Here is a 27360-nt window from a genome sequence, read left to right as displayed (position 1 = left end):
AAATATTCGTATTAGTGCATGAATCATGAGTCCAATCGCTCACCTTAGAGAAGAGGAGCATGCCAGACCAGTCAGCTGTATGTCTCATCAAATACATGCAGCGAATGACATGTTGTAGATCCAATCGTGCTCTCTCATTGGAGGCATGACTGGGAAGCTCTGATTGGCTGTCGCTGTATTTGAGTCATATTAGTGTCGCCTGCAGTGTCATAAAGATTATGTCCTAAAGTCGCAAAATGTGATGTCATAGAGGTCATTTGAATGTTTGTTGAAAAACTGCATGAATGTCGTTCTCTTTTATGTCAGTGTGTTAACAGAGCTACAGTAGAACTTCTTATCGAACCGAGAAAGTAAAAAATCTAAACAGGAGCTTTGCAGCTTCCGGCAAATTCGTTCACATTGCCATGTGTCTCCACAACACAATTAATGTCAATAAAGCTCTGAATTTGTGTGGGATTGCAAGGTCAAGATATTTTTAAACCGAGACATAGGTTAAGACTTTCTTTTTCCTCATTTGTTTAGTTGGGTGTGAGAGTTTGTGTGAATTATTAAGTCACTCGTTTATCCCCTCTACCTATGGACTATCATGACGGCATACTTTTAGCGCCTAAATGGTCATGCTAGTTTCGCTCGTCCTATCAGTAAACCTCAATATCCCACCCTTCTGCATTTACTTATTCGGGCTCTCCCATTGAATAGCTTCAAAATTCTGGCTTCTGCTATTGGGTAGCAGCCAGGACTGTCAAGCTTTTCTATTGGACAGCCATGGCAACTCGTCAAAAAAAAAAAAAAGAAAGAAAGAAAAAGAAAAAAGAGGAACTGACCATGATATCCAGAGCTAAAGTCAGTTGTTTCTTTCAGAAGTCAAAGCTCAAGGTGTTGTGTCAGATCCCAAAACGTTAAACCTCTCCCCCCCCCTATTTTGCAAAGACGGCCAATCCCGCATGCTAATTAGTTTTACCCTTTTCCTCGCTTCTCCTCTCCTCCTCTTCCCACTTCTGCTCCTGCCTTTTCCTGCCCTTCACCCCGCTCCTCCTCCTCCTCCGCCTCCGCCTCCTCCTGGGGTGCCTCAGTGGAATCTTCCTCGGGCGAGGAGTGGTCGGCGTGGAGCGTGTGCTCGGCCACGTGCGGCGAGGGTTGGCAGAGCCGAACGCGTTTCTGCGTCTCCGTCTCCTATAGCACTCAGTGCAGTGGCCCGCTGCGTGAACAAAGGCCCTGTAACAACTCCGCTGTCTGTCCAGGTAAGCCTCGCCTCGCCTCCGACTGCTTCACCCCTTCACCTCTGCCCCACGCCCTGGCCCCCCGCCTGGCCCATCTCTCCCTCACCCTGCCCATGCCCAACTCCATGCTGCCTGACCCCCGCCAACCCCAAACGGGTACCTGATATTAGGTCAACTGTCTCTTGGCCTCAGTGTTCAGAGTCCCCCCCCCCCCCCCCCCCCCCCCCCCACATATCTGCTGGAGAACTGGTTTTTATGCTGTATGGTACTGGAAGTGGTTTAAGTGGGTTCAGTACTTTAGTTTACCAAAAAGCATTCCCAGGGGACTGTGCCTCTCACAGTGCATGCTAGTGGGCTCTCTCTTGCTCTCTCTCTTTCTCTGTCTCTCTCTCTCTTTCTCTCTGTCTCTCCCATTTTCTGTCTGTAGCCCACTGGCAGTGGTTTCCTCTAAGTGCCCAAATCCAAGCGCCGCGGGCGTTTAGAGTAACACAATGTTACAGGGAACAGTGCACACATGTGCTTACACACACGCACACACTCACAAACAGACACAGGCACACACACACACACACACAATGACACACACACACACACAAATACATACTTTTAAACAAAACATCAGGGCTTCACTCCAGGAGTGTAATTACTGTATCTATACAGGACAGAATGAAAACGCAAACATATGCCCTTCAGGTGTCTGAAGATAATAGATAATGTATTCTGAAGGTAACATGCAGATAGTGTTTTATATTTATTTTTAAGAAGTATCTTTGTGTGCTGGGGTGTGGGAGCAGGTCTTTCTCTCTATAAATCATGCACCAGCCGCTCTGATTGCAGTGCACGGAACATGGGATGAATGGTCGCCATGGAGTCTGTGCTCATCCACCTGCGGCCGTGGTAACCGAGACCGAACACGGACGTGCAAACCACCACAGTTTGGGGGCGACCCCTGTGTGGGTCCAGCGAAACAGAACAAATTCTGTAACATTGCAGTGTGCCCAGGTAAATCCTTTAAATACATGCATTTTTGTTTTCATTTTTGTGAGGGTTTTTTTTTTTTTTAATACAGCCTTAATGACTTCCATCAAATGTCACAATTAGAGCAGAGTGAAAAGCATTGTGGGGGTAGAGAACGAGCTTTTTGTCAGCTTACAGAGCTGGTGACTCATAGAGCGTTTTAAATTCACTCTGCAATGGACCAAAGACTGAAAGCTTTGCCAACGTGAAATTTTTCTATGCCATCTCTCTGCTTTCTCTCCCTGTTTTCTTCTCGTTTACTAATCTCTCTCATTTTTCTTTTCTGTTTCTGTTCTCAATCCTTATAAACACACACACACCCATACACACATACACACACACACACACACACACACACACACAAAGAATAGTCTCTAACTTCCCTCTCTCTCTCTCTCTCTCTCCCTCTCTCTCTTTCTCTCTTTGTCTATAGTGGATGGAGTGTGGAACGAGTGGTCAAGTTGGAGTTCGTGTTCTGTGTCCTGCTCTAATGGGACCATGCAGCGGACGCGGGAGTGTAACGGCCCGTCCTACGGCGGTTCAGAGTGTCGTGGAGACTGGTTGGAAATGAAAGACTGTTTCCTGCGCGAGTGTCCTGTGGACGGCCGCTGGCAGCCCTGGAGCTCCTGGTCGGGCTGTACCAAAACGTGCGGAGGGGGGACCCAGAAACGGCAGAGGGTGTGTTACGGTCCTCGTTTTGGAGGTGCGCCGTGCCCAGGAGAACAAGAGGAGGTGCGGTCCTGCAATGAAAAGAGATGTCCAGGTGAGCGAAGTTGACTTGATCTTAATCATCACGTTATCTTCGTATACTTTGACACTTCGTCGCTAAACCCAATGCAATGTCATCCAAAATAAGGCGAACATAATTATATAGCCTAGTATAGCATAATACAATATAGGATTATAGTCTCAAAAACATGACTTTTCTAACTTGCAAGTCTTAATTTTTGCGCGTGTGCGTGTGTGTGGATTTTTGAATCTCTGAGGATTTTTATGTGTTATGTGTATGTTATAATAATATAATGTCATACAGATATAATATAATAATAACGATATAATGCTTGTAATCCAGAGCCTCATGAGATATGCGATGAGGAGAATTTCACAAACGTTGTGTGGAAACGGACTCCTGCGGGTGACACCGCGGCCGTGCGCTGTCCGCCGAACGCTGACGGTGAGCCCCGTATTCACGTATCCGTACACCTAACCAGTGACCTCACCAGTGACCTGTACATACACCTAACCAGTGACCTCAGCGTCATCTTCAAAGCAGCACTCAACGTTACGACCATGACTAGCTATTGAATAGAGATTAGTGATTAGGAGAAAATGGTTTTGGAGTCTGTGGAGTAGTACGGTCCTGGTCATGGTGACCCAGGCTTCTCCTGTTCACACAGGGCTCATCCTCCGTCGCTGCTCTTTGGACGATGAGGGTATTGCGTACTGGGAGAACCCCACCTACATGAAATGCATCTCTAACGACTACCGGAGTATCCAAACGCTGGTAAGAATGACAGTCAGACAAATAGACACGCTCTCTCTCATACACACACACACACACACACACAAAATATTCACATACAACTCAAAGCTGTTGGCGCATCGTCGTTTTTTTGTTCGGCTTTCGCCGGTTCTACCCGCAGACGCGAGAACACCTGTCAAAGGCGCAGAGGGGGCTTGTGGGAGATGGAGTTTCTGAGGTCATGACCAAGCTGAGGGTGACATCCAGCGACGGGACCAGTTACAGCGGGGACCTGCTGGCTATTGTGGACGTGCTAAAGAACATGACCGAGATTTTCAGGCGGTCCTACTACAGTCCCAGCAACGCTGACATGAGGGTAAGCTCAGCAACGGACTCGTTTTATTGTTAATCACAATAATTTTTTTTTTATTACTGACATGTTTATTTTGACATGTGTGAGTGAGGAATCCTCTGTTTAAGACTGTGCATGTGCATCTTTCTCCTTCTTCATGGCTTCGGTCTGCAGAATTTCGTTCAGTCAGTGAGTAATCTACTGATGGAAGAAAACAGAGAGAGGTGGGAGGAGGCACAACTCGTGAGTTCTTTTCTTTCTTTCTTTCTTTCTTTCTTTCTTTCTTTCGTTCTTCATCCCACGCTCATACACTCACCTACACAGTCACGTATATAACGTAAAGAGTGGGCAGTAAATTTAAATATAATAATTTCATTATTAAAGTGAGTAATAACGTCTCTTTAAATCTGTAATACAACCCAACCCCACCATATCCAAGTTTTTTTTTCCTTTTCTCATGCTGCTTTCCATAATGAAAATAGAGGTGTTTAGGAAACAGTTTAATTAGCTGGGAATTTATGACTCACTCAAGGTTAAATTTAGACTTTTTTTGTCTCAAAGGGAAATACATAACTTTTCAGAGCAGTCATATTAATCTCTCAGTCAGATGAAACGAGGTGGGGGGGTGATTCAGCAGGCTATTTCCAAGGGTGGGAGTGAAAGAGTATTGTGTGTTTTCTGGTGTAGTGAGGAGGATGGTTGGGTTACCATGGAGCGGTACAGGCAAAAACCACCAACGCTCACGACACAGTCTGTACGGTGTCACTCTGCCTCTCCTCCTCTGTCACCTAGGAGACTGTCTCACCATGATTCCAGCGGATTGAACAGATGTGCAACTTTCTCCATGTCAGTTCTATTTATATGAAGTAACACAAAGTTTCAGCTTAACTCAGAGTGATGTTGTCTGTCCATAAACAATGTTATGTGATAGTTTGAGAGGCAAAAAGTGGGTAAGCCAGAATTATGCTAATTATTGCTTGTTTGTTCCACAACAAACTCTCATGCCTTAAAAAACTTCATTTGATTTTACAGAAAGCGAAAGGACTTTTTTTTTTTTTTTAAGAAAACAACATGGCATTATTTACATTCAAGTGGAAACGAAGGCAGAAAAATTGATTTAGCTCATTTTATTTGGCTAATTTAGCATAAAGAAATGTGTTTCTGATTTAGCGCATGTATTTTTTTTTTTAATCTCGAAATGCACTCATTTGGTTTTATTTCATTTATTTGGTGTCATTTTGTTTTGAGGACATCGGTTCTGCACAATGACAGCCAGCGGCCTACCCTTGTGTAGTGAATGATGATAAGAAAACTTTTTTGAAAAGTTCACTGCCTGAATTGTCAAATGTGATCCAGCGTCATACATTTTTAAAAACAAGGAACTGTTTCTTTCCCCTCCAAATGTAGCCAGACAGTTTGTGTAGCATGACAGAGTGAGAGAAAGTACTTTCTATTGTTTTGCACAAAAAAAAAGCCTCAAACCTATAATTCAGTTAGCAAGTCTTATCGATGCTTGGCACTTTGGTGTGATGGAAATAGAGTAGCTGACGTTATTGGTTCTAATACACCCAAAAGATGTGCTACGAGACATTTGTTTCGCTGAAGTTGATGAAGGAAAACAAAGTTTTGTGACTGAAAAGAACAGAGGTGAATTTATACAAGAATAATGATTAAAAAGAAATTAAAATAATTCTCCAGAGGGAAAAAAAAAGCTTTAGAGAATTATTTTGTGTACCCTCCTGACATAAAAAAAAGAAAAATCAATCCAAAAAACCAAAGAATTTCCATCCATGATATTCATCTTTTCTTTCTTCTTTTTCTATCTTTCCTACACTAAATTCCAAACAGGCAAAGATGTATCATCCAAACCTTTTGAAAGTCAATCGGTTTTTCTTTCTGTCTCCCAGCTGGGTCCAAACATAAAGGAGCTCTTTCGGCTGGTCGAAGACTTCGTGGACGTCATCAGTCTTCGAATGAAAGATTTTCAAGACACATATGAGGTCACAGACAACCTTGGTCAGTACCTGATATAACCCATTCTTTGTTAGGGTTCACCCAGTGCCCTTCATTCAGGACATTGTGAACTGTTCGTAAAGAGATCCTGAATCCCTCTACGACTACGGTATGACACGGTGCTGATTCTGGAGGACTGAGACGACCTCTTTTGTTGAGCCAGATTGATCTGTTGTCGGCGAACGGACGGTGTCTTTACACGTTTCACGCGGTTCTTTCTCCAGACAAGACCAAGGAGGAATACATCTGTGAATGTCAGCTGCTTGTGATGAGGTTTTAGGATTTCATTGTGTTCCTCCCACATCACTCTGGCAGTATTCCCATATGGGGCCTGTGCTTTCCTCTCTCTCTCTCTCTCTCTCTCTCTCTCTCTCTTACACACACACACACAGAAACAAAGGATAGTGGTGTGTAGATAGAGTGGTGATAAACTCGTTTGTTCCTGACTGTTGGGGGGGGGGGATTGTGGAGTTTGTAAAGAAATCTTCATGGTGCCAGGGGAGCATGTGGAGGAGTTTGGGGCCAGGATCAGGTCCTGTTTACGACTCCGCTGTTCAGCTTAGTGCTGAGAAAACATCCTCCCACGGAGATGTCACCTGTCTCCCAGCCGCTGACCCCACGGTCCACGCATGCACGCACACACACACACACACACACACACAGGCACGCACATACACACACACACACAGGCACGCACATACACACACACACACACACACAGGCACGCACATACACACACACACACAGGCACGCACATACACACACACACGCATGCACGCACACACACACACACACACACACACAGGCACGCACATACACACACACACACAGGCGTGCACACACAAACACACACACACACAGGCACGCACATACACACACACACACAGGCGCGCACATACACACACACACACGGGCGCGCGCACACGCAGGAACACGCACACATACATGCACGCTCACACACACACATGCACACACATGCACGCACGCACACCGAACACACACACCTACACAGACATTCTTACTCACACGCACACGTACATGCACACATGTACACACACACACACACACAGAGTACTGCTACAGAGACATACAGTGAGAGGCTCTTCATATTTTACACTGAAATTAGGGAGTACTGTAAAATGAATGTTAACTGTCTATTGTTTGGTGTTTCCGTGGTGTAAATTAGTTGTCATGATGATTTTTCTTTGTTTTGTTTTGTTTGGTTTTTTTGGGTGTCCCCTCAGTGCTGAGCATCCATAAGCGTCCTGTGGCGGGAACTACAGACATCACCTTTCCCATGAAGGGTTGGAGAGGAATGGTGGACTGGGCTCGAAGCTCTGACGACAAAGTTACTGTCCCCAAAAACGTCATTGCCACTGGAAAGCCTGGTGAGAACCGAGAACACATCTATCTCACACAGTCAGAGACAAAGGGACACAGTGAAGAACTCTCTTGGACAAGCTTTTCCCTAACATTTACATTTAGCAGACACTTTTATCCAGAGCGACATTCAAGACAGGAAGAATACAGACCAAGCATGTGGCCAATAAGGAGCTGTCTCTGGCATCAGTGTCACCACTAAATTCAGTACTAGACCAGATACAAATGCAAGAGAAGTTGAAGGAGAGTAAGACAGTAAACTACAGATAGATACAAGTGGGTTCACAGCCCCATAATCTAAAGCTATCGCGTACTGTCTGACATAAAATGTCACAAAAATAAGACGTTAAGGAAATCTATGTCATAAAAGTAAGTGCACACACATGCTAAGTCCTGACACTATTTGTTTTAAAAAAGACTTCTCGGCGTAGCATTAATATAACTGAAATATTTTTAATAGTAACTCAGTAACTGGTATCGTTTGTTCCAGAAGATTAAAACTGGATGACTGTGGTCTCTGTCAAGTTCAGTAATTGTCATCAGAATTGATGTCACACACCATTAGAAAAGTTCTCTCCCCTGTGAATATGCAAATAGGCTAGTTGCTACCTAATCAGGTGTCAATAGGAGCCAATCAAGGGCAATTAGGCTTAATTTCCATTCCCAGTGGGAGTTCTGTTTCTATGATACCCACATCAAACTGATAGCTGAGGTTACTTTTTTTTCTTATTTTTTTTTCCCAGAGTGAGATCTGGTCTTAGAGGTTTCCTTGTGTTATTAAAGAGTATGATCCTATATGGACAAAGTCATAATTATGTGGGAGCACACAGAGACACACACAGACACATGCACAAACATACACACACACACACACACACAGACACACTTGTGTGTGTATATATATATATATATAGAACCCTCCTGCTTGAGTTAGACTATAGACTAGAACAGACAGGCAAGGGAAAAAAGAAGCTTTTACACTCACTTACAATATCAGGGTATCATAATTCATTTTGTCTAGTGTGTTTTTGTGTTGTTTTTGTGTTGTTCTGTGTTGTTTTGTGTTGTTTTTGTGTTGTTCTGTGTTGTTCTGTGTGTCCCTAAACTGCTCCCCAGACGCACCCGTCACACACATTCCTCCTGTGCGTACTGGGAGATGGTCCCAGAATGCAGAGTTGAACTGAAACGCAGGAACCCTCGGGGAAGCGAAGCTTTTTCCCTCACCCCCCCCCCCCCCCCCCCCCCCCCCACGATCCCTCCATCACGGTTTCTCTTCCCCCTACTGAACACTCGTGGGAAGTCAGCTGGCACCCTGGAGGGCGAGCTTCTGCCCACTGCCTGGCATGCGGCTGTGGTCGCGCTTTCTCTGCCAGTTGTGGCATTAGCTGTCTGTCTCTCCCTCAGCAGGACAAGCTGATGAACCCAGGCTTTGTGCCTCTGTTACATTGTCTGAGGAGACTGGACCGCAGGCTTTGTCTCTTTCCCCACCCTGCTGCAGTTTTGACAAGTGTTGGAAGTTGTCCTCGTACGTGTGTGTGTGTGTGTGTGTGTGTGTGTGTGTGTATGTTTCTCCTGATCTTGTTTTGTTTCTCTCTCATCAGGCACAGCAATGCTTTGACATTGCTGTCTGCAGGCCATGCTGATTTCTGCCACCATGGCAACCACTGTGTGTGTCTGTGTATCTGTGTACATGCGTATGTGTGTGGCTGTGTGTGTGTGTCTCCATTTGTGTGTGTGTGTTTGTGTCTGTGCCTGTGTGTCTGTGTGTGTGTCTACGTGTGTGTTTTCTATGTCTGTCTGTGTGCGTGCGTGCGTGCGTGCGTGTGTGTGTGTGTGTGTGTGTGTGCCTGTGTGTGTGTGTGTGTGTGTGTTTATAGATGATTAGGCATGTAGGCCAGCATTAGTGTGAAGGACTCGAGGGAGATAGAGGGAGACAGGGTGACCTGCATTTTAAAAGACTCTTACAAGTCTTTAACTCTAACTCTAGCTCTGCATAAACACATTCTCTCTCTCTCTCTCTCTCTCTCTCTCACTCTCTCTCTCTCTCTCTTTCTGCTATTACATTACTGATTTACACACCTTTTCTCAGCGAGCTTGGGTTTAACTGTGTACATGTATGTGTTGCAGAGGCAGATGAGTCCTCAGCGTTTGTGACTGGAATTGTTCTCTACAGAAATTTAGGCAGCATCTTATCCCTCCAGAGGTGAGTCATTCTTCCTTCATCCTCTACCCTTTCACTTGCCTGACTTTCCATCTTTCTTAAATTTTGTGTCCTTGTCCTGAAACATTCCCTTACCCAGTTTCCTAGATGGCCTAACATTATTCCTCCAAACAACATTTTCTTTCTTTCTTTCTTTCTTTCTTTCTTTCTTTTTGAAAACCTCAAAGATAACACACACAAACATTTCACTCCTCAGTTTTTAGTGATGTCCTCAAACAAATCTGTGCAATAAGGGCATACTTTAAACAATTTCTAAAGCAACGGCTGCTGGGCAATTTTAATAACGACGGTAGCCGGAACACGGGAACATACAAACAAGATGGGAATAGAACGTTCTGGAAAGCAGAAGAGTGGCAGAGATGTTTCCCTAGCCTCCTACGTCCTCTACAATTTATGTGCATTTCTAAAAAGAGCAGGTTTTTTTTCCTGCTCCTCCTTTTGCTCTTGTGTCGTTCTTTTTTCTTCTTCTTCTTCTTTTCTAAATGAGCTGATTTTTAAAGAGACACCAGGTGACAGAAACACTCGTCTTGACTGATTGTGTTGTGTGAGAGTGTCATGGAGATGTGCAGAAGGTGGTGTGTGTGTGTGTGTGTGTGTGAGAGAGAGAGAGAGAGAGAGAATATGGTTAGCCTGGTTACTGTAGTGGTTGATGATCTGTTGTAGCTGAAAAAGGGTGAAAGGAATATATTCAGTATGGAAATGTGGAAATGTGGAATAATTCTTCTCTTCTCTTCTCTTCTCTTCTCTTCTCTTCTCTTCTCTTCTCCTCTCTTCTCTTCTCTTCTCTTCTCTTCTCTTCTCTTCTCTTCTCTTCTCTTCTCTTCTCTTCTCTTCTCTTCTCTCCTCACAGAAACAGTACAGTACTAAACTCCAAGGTGGTCTCTGTGACAATTAAACCCACCCCAAGCTCCCTGTCTGTACCCGTGGAAATTGAATTCTCACATCTGTACAACGTGAGTGACTTAAACCTCTGATCTTTATGCGTCTATGCCTAATTCAAACAACTCGTGCACACAGTACTTTCTCACATCTCTCTGTGTTGCTGAAAAGTCATCACAAAGTACTACTACTCTTCATTTAAATGAGCTTGATGGAATATTTATTACCAAATCAGCTTTAATACAGACAGTACCTGGCGGCTGAGTTGACTATAATGAGTGACTAAGAGCTTATGTGTCTTTGTCCAGGGTACGACCAACCAAACTTGCATATCATGGGATGAGAGCGACAGGTAAGATTTTTATTTTAGTTGGGTTATACACACACACAGACACGCACATGCGCACACACACACACATGCACGCGCACACACACACGTGCGCGTGGCGCTTGCTGACTGTCTCTGATGAGCTCTGTGGGGAGAAGGAGACAGTGGAGGCCAGGGAGTTTGAGGGCGATGATTTAAAGCACTCCTCAGAAAAATTAAAGGAAAAAAAAATAAATAAGAGAGGCAGCTGAAGCGTCGACAAACTGAGTGTGAGGCGGCACAGAGGGGTGCGGAGTTCTGCTGTCAGTTCGAGTGCGCACATGTTTTCAGCAGAGTTAAGCTGGCCTGAAAACCTCCGCCTGGCACCGACGCAGCTTCTAGAAAATTAAACTTGTCGCCTGGCGCCTCTCTCCTGCCTTCCTGCGTGTGAACAGCCCGGCAGCAAAGTGGTCCCAGCGGGGATAGGGAAGATGGAAAGATGGAGAGAAAGGTGGAGAGAATGGTAAATGTCTGAGGCGCCATTTCCCAGAATGCATCTCGGCTCCAGGATGACCACGTAACTGTAATGTCATCAGCCTGTGCACCTTTATATGCAGCTTATGAGAAACAGAGAGAGAGAGAGAGAGAGAGAGAGAGAAAGAGGAGGAGAGAAAAGGGCAAGAAGAAGTATATTGGCCCCAAAAGCCCATATTGCAATGTGGTTGGGACATTTGCATTTAGATGGATATGTACACTTGTGTTATAGAAACGAGAAGTAAAATGCTCTTCATTTTGTTTTGCTGTGGAAAAAAAAGGATCAAAAGGGGGGAAAAAAAGAAAGTTTAAGGGGATACAGGATAGACAAAGTGAGTGAAGGAGTAAGATTGGTTGGATGAGAGGGAGAGCGAGAGAGAGCGAGAGAGAGAAAGAGGAGAAGAGAACAGAGAAATGCAATCTAGCTGTACACTAAAGGAAAGGGGGAAATGGGGGGAAGTGGGGGGGGGGGGGGGGGGTATGTTCGAAACAAAATTAAAATCCATCTCAGACAGCAGCCATGATTAATGAGTTAATATTTGGGGGAGAAATTGGAATCTGACAAGGCGTCCTTGTCACACAGTGTCTTGTGTTGATAACAGATTGGAGGAGTGGGGTCTCCTGGATCATCACACCCTCACTTCACTTTTGTTTTTTCACCGGATCAATACCAACACCACCGCCCAGTCTCTCTCTCTCTCTCTCTCTCGCTCTCTCTCGCTCTCTCTCTCTCTCTCTCGTGATGCCCGCAAAGGATTCTCATTCATCCTTATGGTTGTGGTGCGATGTCTGTATTTGTTTAGAATGGACAGTGTGTAGGAACGTGACTGCTTAATTATTTACTTGTTTGTTTGTTTTTTGCGCGGCTCTTTTCCGTTTTTCTGCTTCACCAGTTTGAGTTGGATCCTTTCTTATTTATGGGGATTTGGCTTGTTTTTCTGGCCTTCGATGTTAATACAAGGACATGCACGCACGCGCGCACACACACACACACACACACACACACATACACACACACACACACACACACTCTCTCTCTCTCTCTCTCAAACACACACAGACACATACACGCTCACTGTTGCTGGACAACGACACAAATGATCCAATTACACAGCAGCATGGCTGTCTGTGTATCTGTGTGGTCGACGACAAAGGCCCTAATCGCATCATCCACAGAGACTGTGCAGTGGGTTTTAATATATTGGATTTCAGAGGGTATGATGTACTAATGTTAGCATCAAACTCTCCTCCACACTCCCACCCCCATCCCCACTTTACCCCCGGAGGTTACACACAGCTCTCTCTCCTCTCCACTCCATTTACCCTTTGGCACTATTGAGTCCCAGCGCACTATGGGTAACCCTGTCTGAGAAGCTGCAGTGCTCCAGTGGAGCTTGAGTTTAGAGCTTTCAAGTAGGTTCACGTTTGTCACCATCCAGTTCTGGGCCACAGATAAAACCCAGAGGGAGTGGGGAGGGGGGGTTTCCAGAACCCCCCGAGAGGAAACGCCGGCGTATTGGTGGAAACAGGTTGCTATAGGAACGGTTCTGAATGGCTGCGAGAGATTTTTTCGCTGGCAAATTTTTTGTAATCGCAGAGGTGGTGTTTTCCAGCCATAGAGAGGAAGAAAGGAAGAAAGAAAGAAAACGAAAGAGACACAATTCCCGTTTAAAGAGCCAATGACAGCAGCAATAAGGCTCATCTTTTAAATAAAGTGCGTTCATCTCGCTGGACTCTGGGATAATTTTTTAGGGTTTTGTATCAGCCCTCTGTCATCATTGGAGAGTAATGAAAAAAAATGTGTGACTTTGTATGTATGATTGACAGAGAAAATGGAGATTCTACAATATCAATTCGCATTTTCACAGATCGTTTGACAGAGGCATTTCCGTGTGACAGCTGAGCTAGGTATCATACACTGTCTGGTGCATTCAAATCGTTCTGGAATATTCTTGGAAAGCTGAAATGGAATACCTTTAGGTTTAGGGAAGTGTTGGCCTTCGCTGACCTCGACTACGCGCACACACACACACACACACACACACACACACATACACACACTGAGAGCCATATTGAAACTTGTCCTCTTCACTGTTGCTACACAATCATATGAGTGTTAGTGCAGACTGCTGTCTAAGACATGTCTAAGGGAGCCTACTCACGTCTCTCTTAGTCTCCAGGGGGCTCTGCAGGTATTTTGATAGGCTGTTTTATGGAAGCACCACCTCTGGCCTGACTTTACCTGGGATACTGTTTTAAACTCACAATGTTTCCAAAAGTGGAAAAAGAGATAGGCTGACTCATAGTGTTCACACTGTTTTCTAAGATTGAGGTTTTATTCGTATGGATTCCCTCCCTTCCCATTTGTAACTGCTCTCAGGAGAAAACATTCTGTCCCTGTCTTGTCTTTCCTCTAAGGACATTACAGCACGCTAATGACGGTTTGATAAATAATTAAATACGCTTTGCAGTGCAGTTTAGTGTTACAGTTAGATGCCACACAAGGTCAGCCACACAAAATTTGTGATTAAATCTGGTATATTGGCTTACTAAATTACCTAAAGTGTTTATATAAAACCCAGTTTTTCAAGCTTTATGATTTCAAAATCTACAGATGTAACTCAATATTATTATTATTATTATTATTAGAGACTTATATTTCAACGTTGATCAACCACAACGTTTATATTTTGCGCATTTTTGGGGAGGATATTACTGCTATAGCAATAATCTGGCCATGCAGAAACCTAAGACGCACAGCGCATCACATCGTCTTTACATCTCCCTTTTCAGTGTGTATCTGGTGCTCCGGATGGCTAACGGTGAAAAGTGTACATGGGATTAGGAAAAATAGCTGGTTTAGCGTTAAGGGGATTTGAGTTGGCTTTTTCCTCGATCTCATTCACCGCATCTCTCTTTCTCTCTCACCCCCCTCGCAGCTCCTCGCTGCTCGGATCCTGGTCTGCGCGAGGCTGCAGAGCTGTGCCTGTCGACTCCTTCAGAACCAAATGCGTGTGTGACAGACTGTCCACCTTCGCCATTTTGGCACGGCTAAATCCCGATGTGGTAAGTCCAAATTCCTTTGTCTTTCTCTGATGTGTACAAATATGAAACGATGGGGTTGTTTGACAAGTGAAATGTATTTGTCGGTTTTCCTATATAGGCGTCATTGTCATTCCTTATCAACGGAGCCTTCACGCGCTCCCCCCTCTCTCCCTCTCGCGACATGCCAGTGCCATACCGAGGTGTTTGCTATCTGATGTAAAGAATTTTGGCATCTTTCAGTCACAAATGTTGCTCGACGATATTTATGTTTCGTTGTGCCGTTGAAAATAACCGAAACATATAGTGTCTTTTCAGACGCTAACATGGGCTTTAACGTACACATGCCGCCAGATGTGTTTGATTTGCATACCTATAAAACGTGCTGAATAGGAATTGTGTTGTGACAGTGCTAAGCGTTTTGTAATTAATAGGACTAAATGTATTTTATAGACTGTTCCAGTTTCAGTGAATATGCAAGACTTGAAAGCATCGGTTTCAAATTTTGCTAATTGTCAGCTTAAATTTTATAAGATTTCAATGCCATTTGAAGTGGTCTGTGCTGGTGTCTCACAAGATAATGAATATGTTTAAATTCCTTACTGGTATTAGCTTGTGAGGTGACATTATTTAGGGTGGGAAAAAAGATTGCATTTGAAACTGTCGTTCTATTAAATGGGGTCAAATGTGCCCCAGATTCATGAGGGGAAAAGGGCAGTGTCTCTCTCTCTTTTTTTTTCTTTTTTGGAATTCTCATTCAATGCGATTAGTTATTATTAGACTGGAAACTGCCTCTAAAGCAGTTTGTTCACTAGTTGCCCTGGTAACAGGACAGTCAGTGCAGGCTCTTAAAGCTATAGAAGACTATAACACTCTCTTTGTGGAACTTGGCCCAGATACAGGCAAGAGAATCAGGAAGGGATTGGGGGTTGGGGGGGCAGCCATGGAGCCCACCATGCTCAGAATGGAAGAGGAGGAAGTAGGTCTTCCTCTGTGTTCTGTTTATTGCAGTGTTTGTGAAATTCAGCTTTTTGTGAATTTGATTTTGTACTTCTGGTGATTTCTGTGGAAGGCTGGGTTGTGTAGTGGTGATCATTACAAAGCCATGTCTGGACTGGAAATGGGAGTGCTTGATTGATCCAGCTTCCCTTGTTATGAGCACATGCATGCACACACACACACACACACACACACACACACACATTTAGGTCACAGTTAGAAATGTCTTTCACTGTAGAGGATGTGAATCTATGACTCAAAAGGCTGCTGTCTCTGTTGCTGATGTGTGTGTGTTTGTGTGTGTGTGTGTGTGTGTGTGTGACTGAGAGAAACAGAGAGAGAAAGAGAGAGAGGGGAGAGAGCGCTTGCGTGCATTGTCTTAGAGATTTGCCCGTGTGTGTAGTCTCTTTGCCGTGGGTCTGGGCTTGCAGCGGCGTGTTAATCTTTGCTCTGCATGTGATGGCCGTTTTGGTCCTGGAACAGATTCCCATCCTCCCTGCATGTTCCCGCCCTACCTGGGCAGATGGCAGCCGATTGGCCCGAGTGTCGCAGTTTGCGCTTGATGGGCCTCGCGGGAAACATATTGTGGCAATTTGATTCGTCTCGCTCTGTGCCAGGAGAGTAGCAGGCCGCTCCTCCTCCCTGCTACACACACACACACAAACACACACACACACACACACAAACACACACACATACACAACCCCCCCCCCCCCCCCCATCACAGACACCCATGGTTACGGTGCTAATTATTCCTGCTGCAACACTTTCCACCTTCTGAATCGTCCATCCGACAGCCTCTCCGTCTGCAACTGGCGTCCTACAGCCACGGAATGATAAAGAGGCAGAAAAATTATCTTCCTCTCGCTCTAATTTCTCTTCTCTCCTCTCGCTCTCCCTCTCTCTCTCTCTCTCTCTCCATCTATCTTTACTTTCACTCTCTCTCTCCTTTTTTCTCTCTCCACCTTGTTACCTCTATCACCGCCCCCCCCCCCCCCCCCCCCCCCCCCCCCCACTCCAAACAGCCCCCCCCCCCCTTTTCCTGCTCTGTAATACAAGCCAACTGCAGTGCATCAGAAAGAGGGAGCCAAATTTCTTCCAGTTCCTGATACTGCAGTCATTTTAACAGGCATTAGCTTGGAGGCTTCTGAGACTTCTGAGGTTGCCAGGGTTCGTTTGGAAATAACAGTTGACTTTATTTTAACAAACCTATGGTGTACCTTCTCCTGCTGAGGTGTATCTGTAAAGTACAGGACCATTACAGAAACATACGAAGGCGAGGGTGGGGGGTGTGTGTGTGTGTGTGGGGGGGGCATTCTGAATTCGCCTTAGAGAACACCATTTCTAGCGCTGGAGACATTTTGTAGATTATATCTTAGTGCTGTCTCTCTGCAACCTGAAATCTTCCTTTATTGTTCATCTCCAAAATAGCTTTTGTATGGGCGTAGAATTGTAAGAGTGTTGGTGGTGACGATATTTGTCATTGAAACGCTCAAGGCTGTTTATTTTTTGTTTTTTTTATTTCTGGAAGAATTTGGTATGATGTCATTATATTGCACGAATAAAGAGCTTTTCAGCTGCTAGTTCGTTTATCCAAGGATGGAGCGATTCTTCTATTAAGACTCAGGTGTTCCGAATCGTCTTCTGCAATTTCTTTTTTTTTTTTTTTTTCCTTCTGACAGCGCTGTTAAATGTTAAATTTTAGTCTGTAAACTTATAGAAGTCTTAGCAGCTTTATCTTAAAAATGGATCAGGCCGGGTGATTTGTTCCGTAGCTCTTCTTGTTAAACGCGTGGTCTTAACTGACTAAGTGACTGTCTCTGGTTCAGTGAGCGTTCTTTTGAGTTCAGAAATTCCCCTGTCACAACAAGAGTCACACTTAAGGCTTTGACGTCCAGCCAGCCAGTCTTAAAAAAAAAGAAAAAGAAAAAAAGTTTGTTAGTCTTACCCAGGTGCTTTTTCACTTGCCCTCGTAATCCTTTTTTTCCCTCCTTTTTCTTCTTCTTCTTCTTTCTTGTTTTACTGTGGGGAGCTCACCGCAGTGAAGATTAATCAGAGGGATTTTAATTAACTTGGCCCAGCACACAAATCAAACCTGGAGACCAGACAGGCTATAAACTCAGCCAATTATCTTTTAGCATGAGGGTGGTCCTGAGAAGTCCCCGGTTAGACTGTCCCAGTGTCTTCGCCCGTCCCACCTCGGAGAGCGCACAGACGCTTAGACAGCAGGTGTGCAGGGTTTCTGACAAACTGCCTACAGGTTCTCACACAAGAACAGTCTTGTTTTGTTCTGAAGTTTTTTGACACAACCTATCCACAGGAGTGTGGATTGTATAAATGACTTTGTAGAGTAAGGGGCAGATATTATATTAAGTGCGTGAATTCAAACTTAGATTTGTTTGTTTCAAGTGAATATGTATGTATATGTATATACACATTCTGTATTGATGCTATAAATTCCATATACACACAGTGTGTCTCTCTCTCTCACTCTTTCTCTCTAACAAACACACACACACACACACACACACACACACACACACATACACACACACAAACAGTACACAGACCACCATTTACCAACAGAATCAGGTAGATTCTGCAGCCAGCAGCACTGCAGTGACTGCTGTATCCTTACTACATCACCATGGTAACCAAGACAATGGCTATGCTAGGCTAGCATTGATGTGGTGTAGTTTTTTTATTTGTTGGGGGTTTTTTTTTGCATATGCTAGTTTTGGAGGACTTCATGTATTAAGCTAACGGTAAGGCTTGCTATCACATTGTTCTTTGGTGAGTTTTAAGTACAGATATTTCAATGGTCGAGTCAATTGATGGTGCTTTACTGCAGTCTCACCAAACCCCCCTGAAACTAGCTTCCTCTTTGAGTCACCTTGAAGTCACCTTGGGCTCTAGCCAATGCCTGAACCAGGCAGCAGCCAACTCTCTCCAGCTCTCTCCTCACACGGAGCCAGAAACGCACTTTCCTGAGAAAACCATATGCTCTCAGTTGTGTGTGTTTGTGTGTGTGTGTGTTTAAGGAGTGTGTCTCCTTATCTCTAACCCAGTTTCTCTTGGTTTATGTGTAGAACATGGACAAAACACAGCTGCCTTCTGTAACCTTGATCGTGGGATGTGGGGTGTCTTCACTCACTCTCTTGCTACTCATCATCATTTACGTCTCAGTATGGAGGTAAGAACATTTCCAATGGCCTTTTACTTCTTGACTTCAAATTAATAATGAAATTAATGTGTAGATTAAAAACTGCAGGGTTGACATTATCTGCGAATGTCATTCTTTGTGTTCAGCCTCACTCTTAAACTGTCTCATGTCAGAGGCAGAATTTGAGATGAGTGGAACAGGTTGGATTTGATTTTTTTTTTTTTCTGAGAGTACGTTGTCATTTTTTTCGTGCTCTGGTCTTTCTCCTCAGGTACATCCGTTCCGAGCGTTCCGTCATCCTCATCAACTTCTGTCTTTCCATCATCTCGTCCAACGCGCTCATTCTCATTGGACAGACGCAAACACGCAACAAGGTAAGAAAAAAAAAAAGGAATGAATATCCTTCTTCTCACTCTTTATGAACAGTGAGAGAAAGAGAGAGTGAGGGAGAACCTGCTACAGACTTTCAATTTTCCCCCTCCCTTTCTTCCTTTCTTTCTTTCTTTCATCTCTTACTTTTCAAATTTACTCTCTCTCTCTCTCTCTCTCTCTCTCTCTCAGGTTGTGTGCACTCTTGTGGCTGCTTTCCTACACTTCTTTTTCCTGTCCTCGTTCTGCTGGGTTCTGACAGAGGCTTGGCAGTCCTACATGGCTGTGACAGGCCGTCTTCGGAACCGCATCATTCGTAAACGCTTCTTGTGTTTGGGCTGGGGTGAGGCCTTCTCCTGTCTTCCTGTCTGTCTGTCCGTCTGTCTGTCTGTCTGTTACTTTGCTGAGCTGTGTCCCCTCTCCTTTGTGAACTACCCTCTTTTCAACCGTTTCATGTTATTGCTTCTTCTCATTCCTCTCTCTCTCTCTCTCTCTCTCTCTCTCTCTCTCTCTCTTAGGCCTGCCTGCTCTTGTGGTGGCCATTTCTGTGGGATTCACCAAAGCTAAAGGATATGGCACTGTTAACTAGTAAGTGCTTTCATTCTCTCTCTCTCTTTCTCTCTCTCTCTCTCTCTCTCTCTCTCTCTCTCTCTCTCCCCCTAAATGTGTAAAACATGGAGAACTGATATTTCTGTGCGTGTGTAGGAGACATTATTTTTTAATAGTAAAACATACCACATATGGCATGATTTGCCTATGTCTGACTCCAAATGGAATATGCATGTGCATTAGATTCATACATGATTTTTACCCATATATCATATAGGCTACAGATTTCACATGGGACGGATTGTGTTTGTGGAAAATGAACTAACCTCCCCCCCTTCTTCCTGTCTTGATGTTATTTCTTTCTGTCTTTCTCTATCTCTCTTCCTCTTTCTCTCCCTTTTTTTTTCATGATGCTAGCTGCTGGCTGTCTCTGGAGGGCGGACTGCTTTATGCGTTTGTGGGACCAGCTGCAGCTGTAGTTTTGGTACATTCTCCTCCTCTGATGATCTATCAGACATGTTCTCCTCTAGCTCGCCAAATCCAGAGCTAAACTAAGTATCATGACTAACCCCCGAAATGTCACCTTCTCATAGCTCCCCAATTGAAACCCCTAAAACACAACAATTATGGATTCTTTCCATATATCGTGTATCTGGATGTTTCAGCCTTAGCATCTGGCCCAGGGGATAAACCGATGACCTGGCTTTAGCTTCTCTTCCGGAATAATCTTGGGGCATCATGTGTTTAGTGCTAAACATCTGTGTAAACGATGTGTATGCATGGGCTATTGTGTTTAGCTCGGGCAGTGAAGCATTTGATCACTGCAGTGCAATGAGATTAATGGAAACAAATCTGCTGTCTTTATGTTTTGACCACAGTCTTCGCGTGAACGATCATATGCTGCACTAATTGTCCACTGTTACGGGTTTCTCATTTATGATTGGACCGATTTTTGAGGGTCCAGCTAATTCGAAATGTGTTTATATCAATATATGCATATATTTATACGTGTTTGATGCTTGTCGATTGATGTCTCTGTTTTTTTTCTTTGTTTTTTGTTTTTCTTTTCTTTTCAACAGGTTAACATGGTTATCGGGATTCTCGTTTTTAACAAACTGGTGTCCAAAGACGGCATTACTGATATGAAACTGAAGGAGAGGGCTGGGTATGGCTCATACCATACATCCATCTCACTGGTTGACCTATAACCAGCCTGGGGGGAGGGACTTGGGATGTAGCCAGAAGTTTCATTGGCTCTCTCTTCAAAGATGGGGAAAAAATTCTGTTCAGTAACTAATCAGTGTAGAAAAAAGGGAGAAAGCAGTGAAGCAGAAAATAGAGAGAAAAAGAGAGATAGAGGGAGAGAAAGAGAAATAAGGAAGTAGGGAAGGAAAGGACAAAGAAATGCAGGGATATCAGGTTAGAGAGAAAACCAGCTTGGAGGTTTCATTTACATGCTTACAGGAAAAGATACGAGTGGCTTGGAAAGGAGGAAAAGAAAGACAGTAAAGGAGAGAAGAGTGGAACAGTGTTTGACGGGGATGGCGGACTGGTTATTGGTCCTGTCAAAAAAAAAAAAAGCGACACATCTTCGTGCATCTCACCGCATTGTCTTTTTTTTTTTTTTTTAATCAGTTTTTTTTTAAGATCTATCATTTGTCGCTTGTATCCATTCCGGAAGCTTCTCTTGATTTTGTAGGAAATGCTGCATATATGCTGTTTGGGAAAAAAAAAAAACCTTGTGTTCATATCTGTCTTTTATTTTTTGTCAAATAATTCTTTTGAAGGAGAGCAGTGAAGTCCAGAAAAAGGAAAAGCTCATTTTACCAAAAAAAAAAAAGAAAGATAAAAAAAAAACCTTGGCGTTGTGGAATAATCTGATCAATAGGGTTCAGCCTGAGCGGACTTTCCCATTTATTTCTATTGATTTATACACGTTTTGATTACTTTTAACTTATAATCCATCTTAGCCAAACCATGAAGTGAGAATAGTGATCACACACTCAAATTTTAATCCTCTGGGAGCTTATATTCTCCAACGATACACTCTCACTCATTTTACAGACACCCTGTAACTACACCAGACATGGACCATTAAATATAAATAAATGGAAGTCTGAAGCCCAAGGATAATTACTGTAATCTGTAATATAATTTACTATGTTACAGTATTTTTTTCAATTACCGTGTGGAGTACTTCACAGAATTAAGCACTAGAACTTGGATCTTTATCACCGAATAAAGGAGAAAAAAGGGAAAAAATGAAGAAAAAAACCCCGGATGAAGTCAAGTACCATACATGAGGGAAAGAGAAGTGTTTCTAAACGAAATGACCCAGAATAGATTCGTTTTTTTATTTATTTATTTATTTCTTCCTCTCTCGTTTCTTTTTCTGGGCTCTGCTTCTCTTTTACTTACAGGTTGGCACATGCCACCCGCCGGCACTGTCTTCTACATCCTCTTTGTGTGTGTATGTGTGTGTGTGTGTGTGTGTTTGTTTGTTTTTTTAAGACTTATTTCTGGTGTGAAAAGTTGTTGGTTTGCATTTGCGATGATCTCTGATCCACTGTTTCTTTTGTCGTCTGAGACATTTCTTTGGGAGTTGCCACGGTATTCCCTCTCTCACACTCAGGGCTCTTGACTCAGGGGTGTTTCCTCCACCCACCCTCTCTCTGATTGGCTCAGTCATGTTCATGGTTTGTCCGTTTGATTTTTGGTTCGTCCTACTCCCAGCTCACTACAAAACTTTAGCACTCTGCTCCCAATCTCTCTCTCTCTCTCTCTCTCGCTCTCTGTCTCACACACACACACACACACACTCCATCACAACACATTATGTCTTCAGCTAATCAGACGCTGAAAGAACTTCAGCAGCTACCCATGTTTTTCAAACAGTCAGTTTTGATGGATTAAGCGACACTGTTACTGAATTATTCAGTAATTGATTCACTTTAAAAAATCATGTCTTATGAAAATTTGTTCCAGGTTTCAGGCCAGTGTAGTGTAGGGTTAGTCTCCTTTTTTTTTATTTTGGTATTTCTCTTTAGGTTTCTCTAAGATTCCCTGTGTGTGTGTGTGTGTGTGTGTGTGTGTGTGTGTGTGCGCGCGTACGCGTGTGCGTGTGTGTGTGTGTGTGTGTGTGTCTGTCTTCGTGCGGGCATAAAGCACTTCAAGTTGGTCACCTATTTTAGCCTGTATAGTGAATTTTAAGCTGGGCGTTCATCATCAAACAAGGCTGTTATCTAATGAGAAGAACTGTATCAAAATCTACCTCAGACCATACATGATGCTATCTTGTTCTGTCCTGTTGTCATGTTGTGGGAGTCAGCATAAACTGGCAGTCTGGGCGTATGGAATCCATATGGTTTGATGCTGCATTTAGTGTCATGTGGTACCATCTGTATTTAGCTACACTGCTACCACAAATGAGGGTAACAGTAGGTGGGAGACAAACAATTTCTTTCTTTTCTCTTTGAGTTTCCATACTAATCAGTATCTCTCTCTCTCTCTCTCTCTCTGTATCTTTCTCTGTCTCTTTCTCTGTCTCTCTCTCTCTCTCCTCTCTTTCCTTGCAACCATTCTCAGGATTTAAAAACATGATATGTTTAATTAAACGAAGTAATATATGCAGTGTCTAAGTAAGAACGCAGCTGCCTCTGTGCACAGTCTACACCTTTGAGGTCCTGTTCCACTGGCGACATGTTCCCCCCTCCCAACTCAAAACTGACCTCCAGTCGATAGCAAGAAGGAAAACAAAAAGGAGACGAGATTTTTTTTGTTTTTTGTTTTTTTTTTTTACTTCACCCATGTGCTCATGGCCTGGTTGTGAGATCCAGAACAGTAGCCAATTCGTTAATGACAATTTCTGAAACATTCTGAAATCCCTAAAAATCTGAAAAATGAAACTTAGTCTGCTGAAGGGGGATTAAAAAGGCAGGGGAAGAACAGCAGAGAGAGAGAGAGAAATAGAAATTGCGTGGTTGTTTTAAATGGATGTCAGGACTTCAGTGGACTGGAACAGCCTTTGTACCATGGTTCGGCTGTGATTTTTTCAGTATTTGCATTAATACGGTGCAGTCCTGTTTGCCTTTGAAGTCCTTCACCGATCTACCCCCCCCCCCCCCCCCCCCCCCGCTCCCCACCCTCCCCCCAACCCCTTGTCTCCACCATAAAGACTTGGGCTATAGCACAGTAATTCAAAAACCCACTGATTGCTTTTTAATATCACTGCCTGGAGCAGTGCCTTTATTGGTTGTATTGGCCTTTTGCTTGGAATTGAATTTCTGATATTATGTGGTTTTTAATCTACATGTCTGCCAGCTTCCCGAATTGATTCCCCCGCCAGTTAGGGCAGCCATGTCGTGCTGACGGCTTTAATTGTTGTTTCGCGAGTGGCCATTTTGTGACACAGGACAGTTATATGGCTCGAATTACTTGCTCCTAATTTAGGTGGGTATTACATTAAAACATGTCTGTCGTGTCTGGCTCTTTCCAGCTAACACTGTTCATCTGCCGAGTTTGGTCTTTTCCTTTTTTTTTTTTCTTTTTTTTTTTTTTTTAAAAAGATTTGTTACTCAGTAAGGTTTGGTCTCTTTACAGAGTTTCAATTTGATTGTAGGCTGAGTTTGAGAACATGGCAGGGGCTAGAGGACATTTCGGTGACCTCAGTCTACTGTGAAACTGGAGTAGGCTGACAGAGACAGGACCTCTTAGTCTCTGCAGAATGTTCGGGAGAACAAAAGTGAAATTGGAAACTCCCAAAACAAAGACACTAAAAAGAACAGCCATCCATCTTCAACATTACCTGATGTCCTAGCACTGAAATACAATGTCTTAGCTTCTTTTGTATGCTCAGTTGAACACGCCTTGGGTTGAACAAAAACACAAAGGTACATTACCCACACACACACTTAATCTGTGATATAGTTTTTAACAGATATAATATCTGATCTGGCTTGAGTGGACTTTGAACTTGACATCAGTACATGTGAGTGCATCTTTATTCGTAGAGGTGTATGCTTGCGCGTGTGCATATACGAGTGAGGTTTCTGTGGTTTTCGTCATAAAGTTATAAAATTTTATTGAGGGACAAATAATTTGGACAATCATACCATACTATAAATTTAACACATTACTTAAAGTCCAATACTCGCAGTCAAATGACCAACGTTGAGCAGTCTAAAACAAACAGAGCTGAAATAAACAGTAATTAATAGAAAGGTAAAGAGGGACACTTTTACATCATTTCTATCATTACTTCCAGTTCCTACAAACCCCTACACACTGATTAAATCTGACTGTGGGACACCCAATCAGGTGAAATCTGACAAGGTGAAATTGTGAAGAGTCCTGGGTGGTTTGGGCTCATTTTGCCCAGGTCCAAAGCCCTGAAGAGAGAGCATCTGCAGTGAGGAGAGGGGATATCATGGCCATTGTGTTCAGTGGTTGTGTATGTGTAAGTGTGTGTATGTGTGTGTGAGTGAGGGAGAGAGAGAGAGATGGTTTGTGTATGTGTATGGTACGTTTGTGTGTGTGTGTGTGTGTGCGTGCACGTATGTGTGTATTTCAGTGTGTTGATTTGACTTTGCAGTCAGGTGACAGTCCCACTGTACAATATGACGCTCAAATGTGCCAAGTGCGGAGTAATCTCGTCGGCTGATGTTTCCACCACAGCTACCAGTAACGCCATGTTAGTCTCGCTAATTATTTACCAACTCTTCACTGCTTTACCTTGACCTTTTTCTTTGTCTTTTCTTTTCTTTTCTTTTCTTTTTTACCTATCTGCTTATGTTTCCTCACTTTCTTTTTTGTTTTGTTTGTTTTTTCTTTCTTTCTTTCTTTTTCTTTTAATTCCTTTCTTTTAAATCCCAAATCATTTTCGCCTGCTTTCCTGAATACGACCCTTTGGCTGTTGTGTGAAGTAGTGAAAATGGCCCTATCACTCAACTGTCTCACATAATGTTACTGTGTAGTTCACTGGAAGCTCAACAGTGAAAAAAAGTTCAAAGGATACATATATATGTGTGTGTGTGTGTGTGTGTGTGTGTGTGTGTGTGTGTGTGTGTGTGTGGTTGTGTGGGTGGGTGGGTGCGCATGTGTGCAAGTAAGGGAGCATATTTAGGATGCAAACATAACCACTGGGTGTAGTTTCCCTTCAGGGGTCCTTCACTGTGCTTTAGAGGTTACCATATAAAGCCTGATTGAAAATAATTACATATGATGGCAAATAGCTTGGCAATGTGTGTGTGTGTGTGTGTGTGTGTGTGTGTGTGTGTGTGTGTGTGTGTGTGTGTGGGAAAGAGAGTGTGATTATCAGCATTTTACATGCGGGTGACTGTTTTGAGGTCCAAAGAAAGAGGAGAGGTTAAATGACAGTTGGCACATCCTATAATCTGGGTTGAAGATTAGTAGATATGCATTACAGGTGTGCTGTTCCTACTTTCGTCTTTATGTAAATTATCACCTTGCCTTTCATATACAGTCATATATCACACTTTTACAACAGAATAGATGCTGTTTGTGGTTTGTGTGTGTGTGTGCGCGTGCTTGTGTGTGTGTGTGTGGAGTGTGCAGCATAAGAGAACAGTTTTTTTTTTTCATTTTCTTTTTTTTCCTTAACCTAGATCACATTAGAATGAGAGAAAAGTAAAAAAAAAAAAAAACTGTTAGACTGAGTCATGAGAGATGGAGCAAAGGGTTAGTGTTGTAGACTCACACAGATGAAAAAAAAACCCACGGATCGCAACCATCACTGTGCCCTTATTTCTGTACCTCTCACTTTTCTCTGTTGTCTTCCTGTCCCTCTTTTTCATTAACACTTTTCTTTCCTCCATTCACTCCATCTTCTCTTTTACCTGTATGCTCTTGCTCCTGTTTTGTTTTGATTTTCACCCTAAACAAACATACATACATATTGTATATGTGAATGATGTACATATAAAAATATGGATTACAGATGTATGTTCTCGTTTGTATATATTTATTATATATCTATAGATGTAAAAGACCTATAGATCTATACATTTTATAGATATATGGATATTGTAATTCTTGAAATCAGCAAAAAGGGCAATATTATAAAAACACTGTGTATTTATACAGATCTGTATGTGAATATTTTTTTTGCAGAGTTCTATGTAAAACCAAAGTAGAAAAATGTCTTTTAAAATGAAATCCTTTCAGCTTTTAGAGGCTGCATCAAAAATTAACACAAGAAAACAGCTTTTTGAAATAAATTTTTCAGTTTTTACAACCACCAGTTACCTTGCCCTCTTTGCCTGAGATTCTGACACTGGTGAAGTGGTTGACAGTTCCCTGACTGCAGTTCCACTCCTGTCCTGTAGGGCGTCGCTGTGGAGTTCCTGTGTGGTTTTGCCGTTGTTGGCCCTGACCTGGATGTCTGCAGTACTAGCCATCACTGACCGTCGCTCCGCCCTCTTCCAGATCCTCTTTGCTGTCTTCGACTCTCTCGAGGGTTTTGTTATTGTTATGGTCCACTGTATCCTACGCAGAGAGGTACACAAGACTCTTGATTTTCACTGGGTTTAATTTCAGTCTTACCGTCCCTGGCTCCTCTCTTACCGTGACCTGGTCCCGGATGAGTGTCTGAAAATGACAAGACATGACTGCTTTCCGTTTGTCTCTTTTGCTACAGGTCCAGGAAGCAGTGAAATGCAGAGTAGTTGATCGTCAAGAAGACGCTAATGGAGACTCTGGCGGATCTTTCCAGAATGGTCATGCCCAACTCATGGTAAGCATGACTTCTGTCAGATTTTTCTTATTTTCTTATTTTAATGATTCTTATTTTAAATCACTACTACTTTAGTCATTACTCTTACTAGAAATTTTTTACT

General features: G+C 43.2%; 1 protein-coding gene across 1 annotated transcript in view; it reads left to right on the top strand.

The window, feature by feature from the left end:
- The window catches only part of adgrb1a (adhesion G protein-coupled receptor B1a), a 43576-nt gene that overhangs the window by 11468 nt on the left and 4748 nt on the right, over positions 1–27360 (top strand). The window contains exons 4-25 of the mRNA XM_030785321.1: positions 1074–1241; positions 2058–2222; positions 2671–3000; positions 3310–3411; positions 3635–3741; positions 3881–4075; positions 4226–4294; positions 5959–6067; positions 7309–7452; positions 9572–9647; positions 10516–10618; positions 10853–10896; positions 14325–14451; positions 18516–18619; positions 18861–18963; positions 19151–19301; positions 19477–19546; positions 19925–19991; positions 20587–20672; positions 25098–25196; positions 26851–27022; positions 27162–27257. Coding sequence (XP_030641181.1) covers positions 1074–1241; positions 2058–2222; positions 2671–3000; positions 3310–3411; positions 3635–3741; positions 3881–4075; positions 4226–4294; positions 5959–6067; positions 7309–7452; positions 9572–9647; positions 10516–10618; positions 10853–10896; positions 14325–14451; positions 18516–18619; positions 18861–18963; positions 19151–19301; positions 19477–19546; positions 19925–19991; positions 20587–20672; positions 25098–25196; positions 26851–27022; positions 27162–27257 — 2687 coding nt within the window. The remainder of the gene's footprint in view (positions 1–1073; positions 1242–2057; positions 2223–2670; positions 3001–3309; positions 3412–3634; positions 3742–3880; positions 4076–4225; positions 4295–5958; positions 6068–7308; positions 7453–9571; positions 9648–10515; positions 10619–10852; positions 10897–14324; positions 14452–18515; positions 18620–18860; positions 18964–19150; positions 19302–19476; positions 19547–19924; positions 19992–20586; positions 20673–25097; positions 25197–26850; positions 27023–27161; positions 27258–27360) is intronic.

This window comes from Chanos chanos, chromosome 9, assembly GCF_902362185.1.
Source record: "Chanos chanos chromosome 9, fChaCha1.1, whole genome shotgun sequence".
NCBI classification, from domain to species: domain Eukaryota; kingdom Metazoa; phylum Chordata; class Actinopteri; order Gonorynchiformes; family Chanidae; genus Chanos; species Chanos chanos.
Note: the sequence above shows the minus strand (reverse complement) of the source record. Positions and strands in the feature narration are given on the sequence as shown.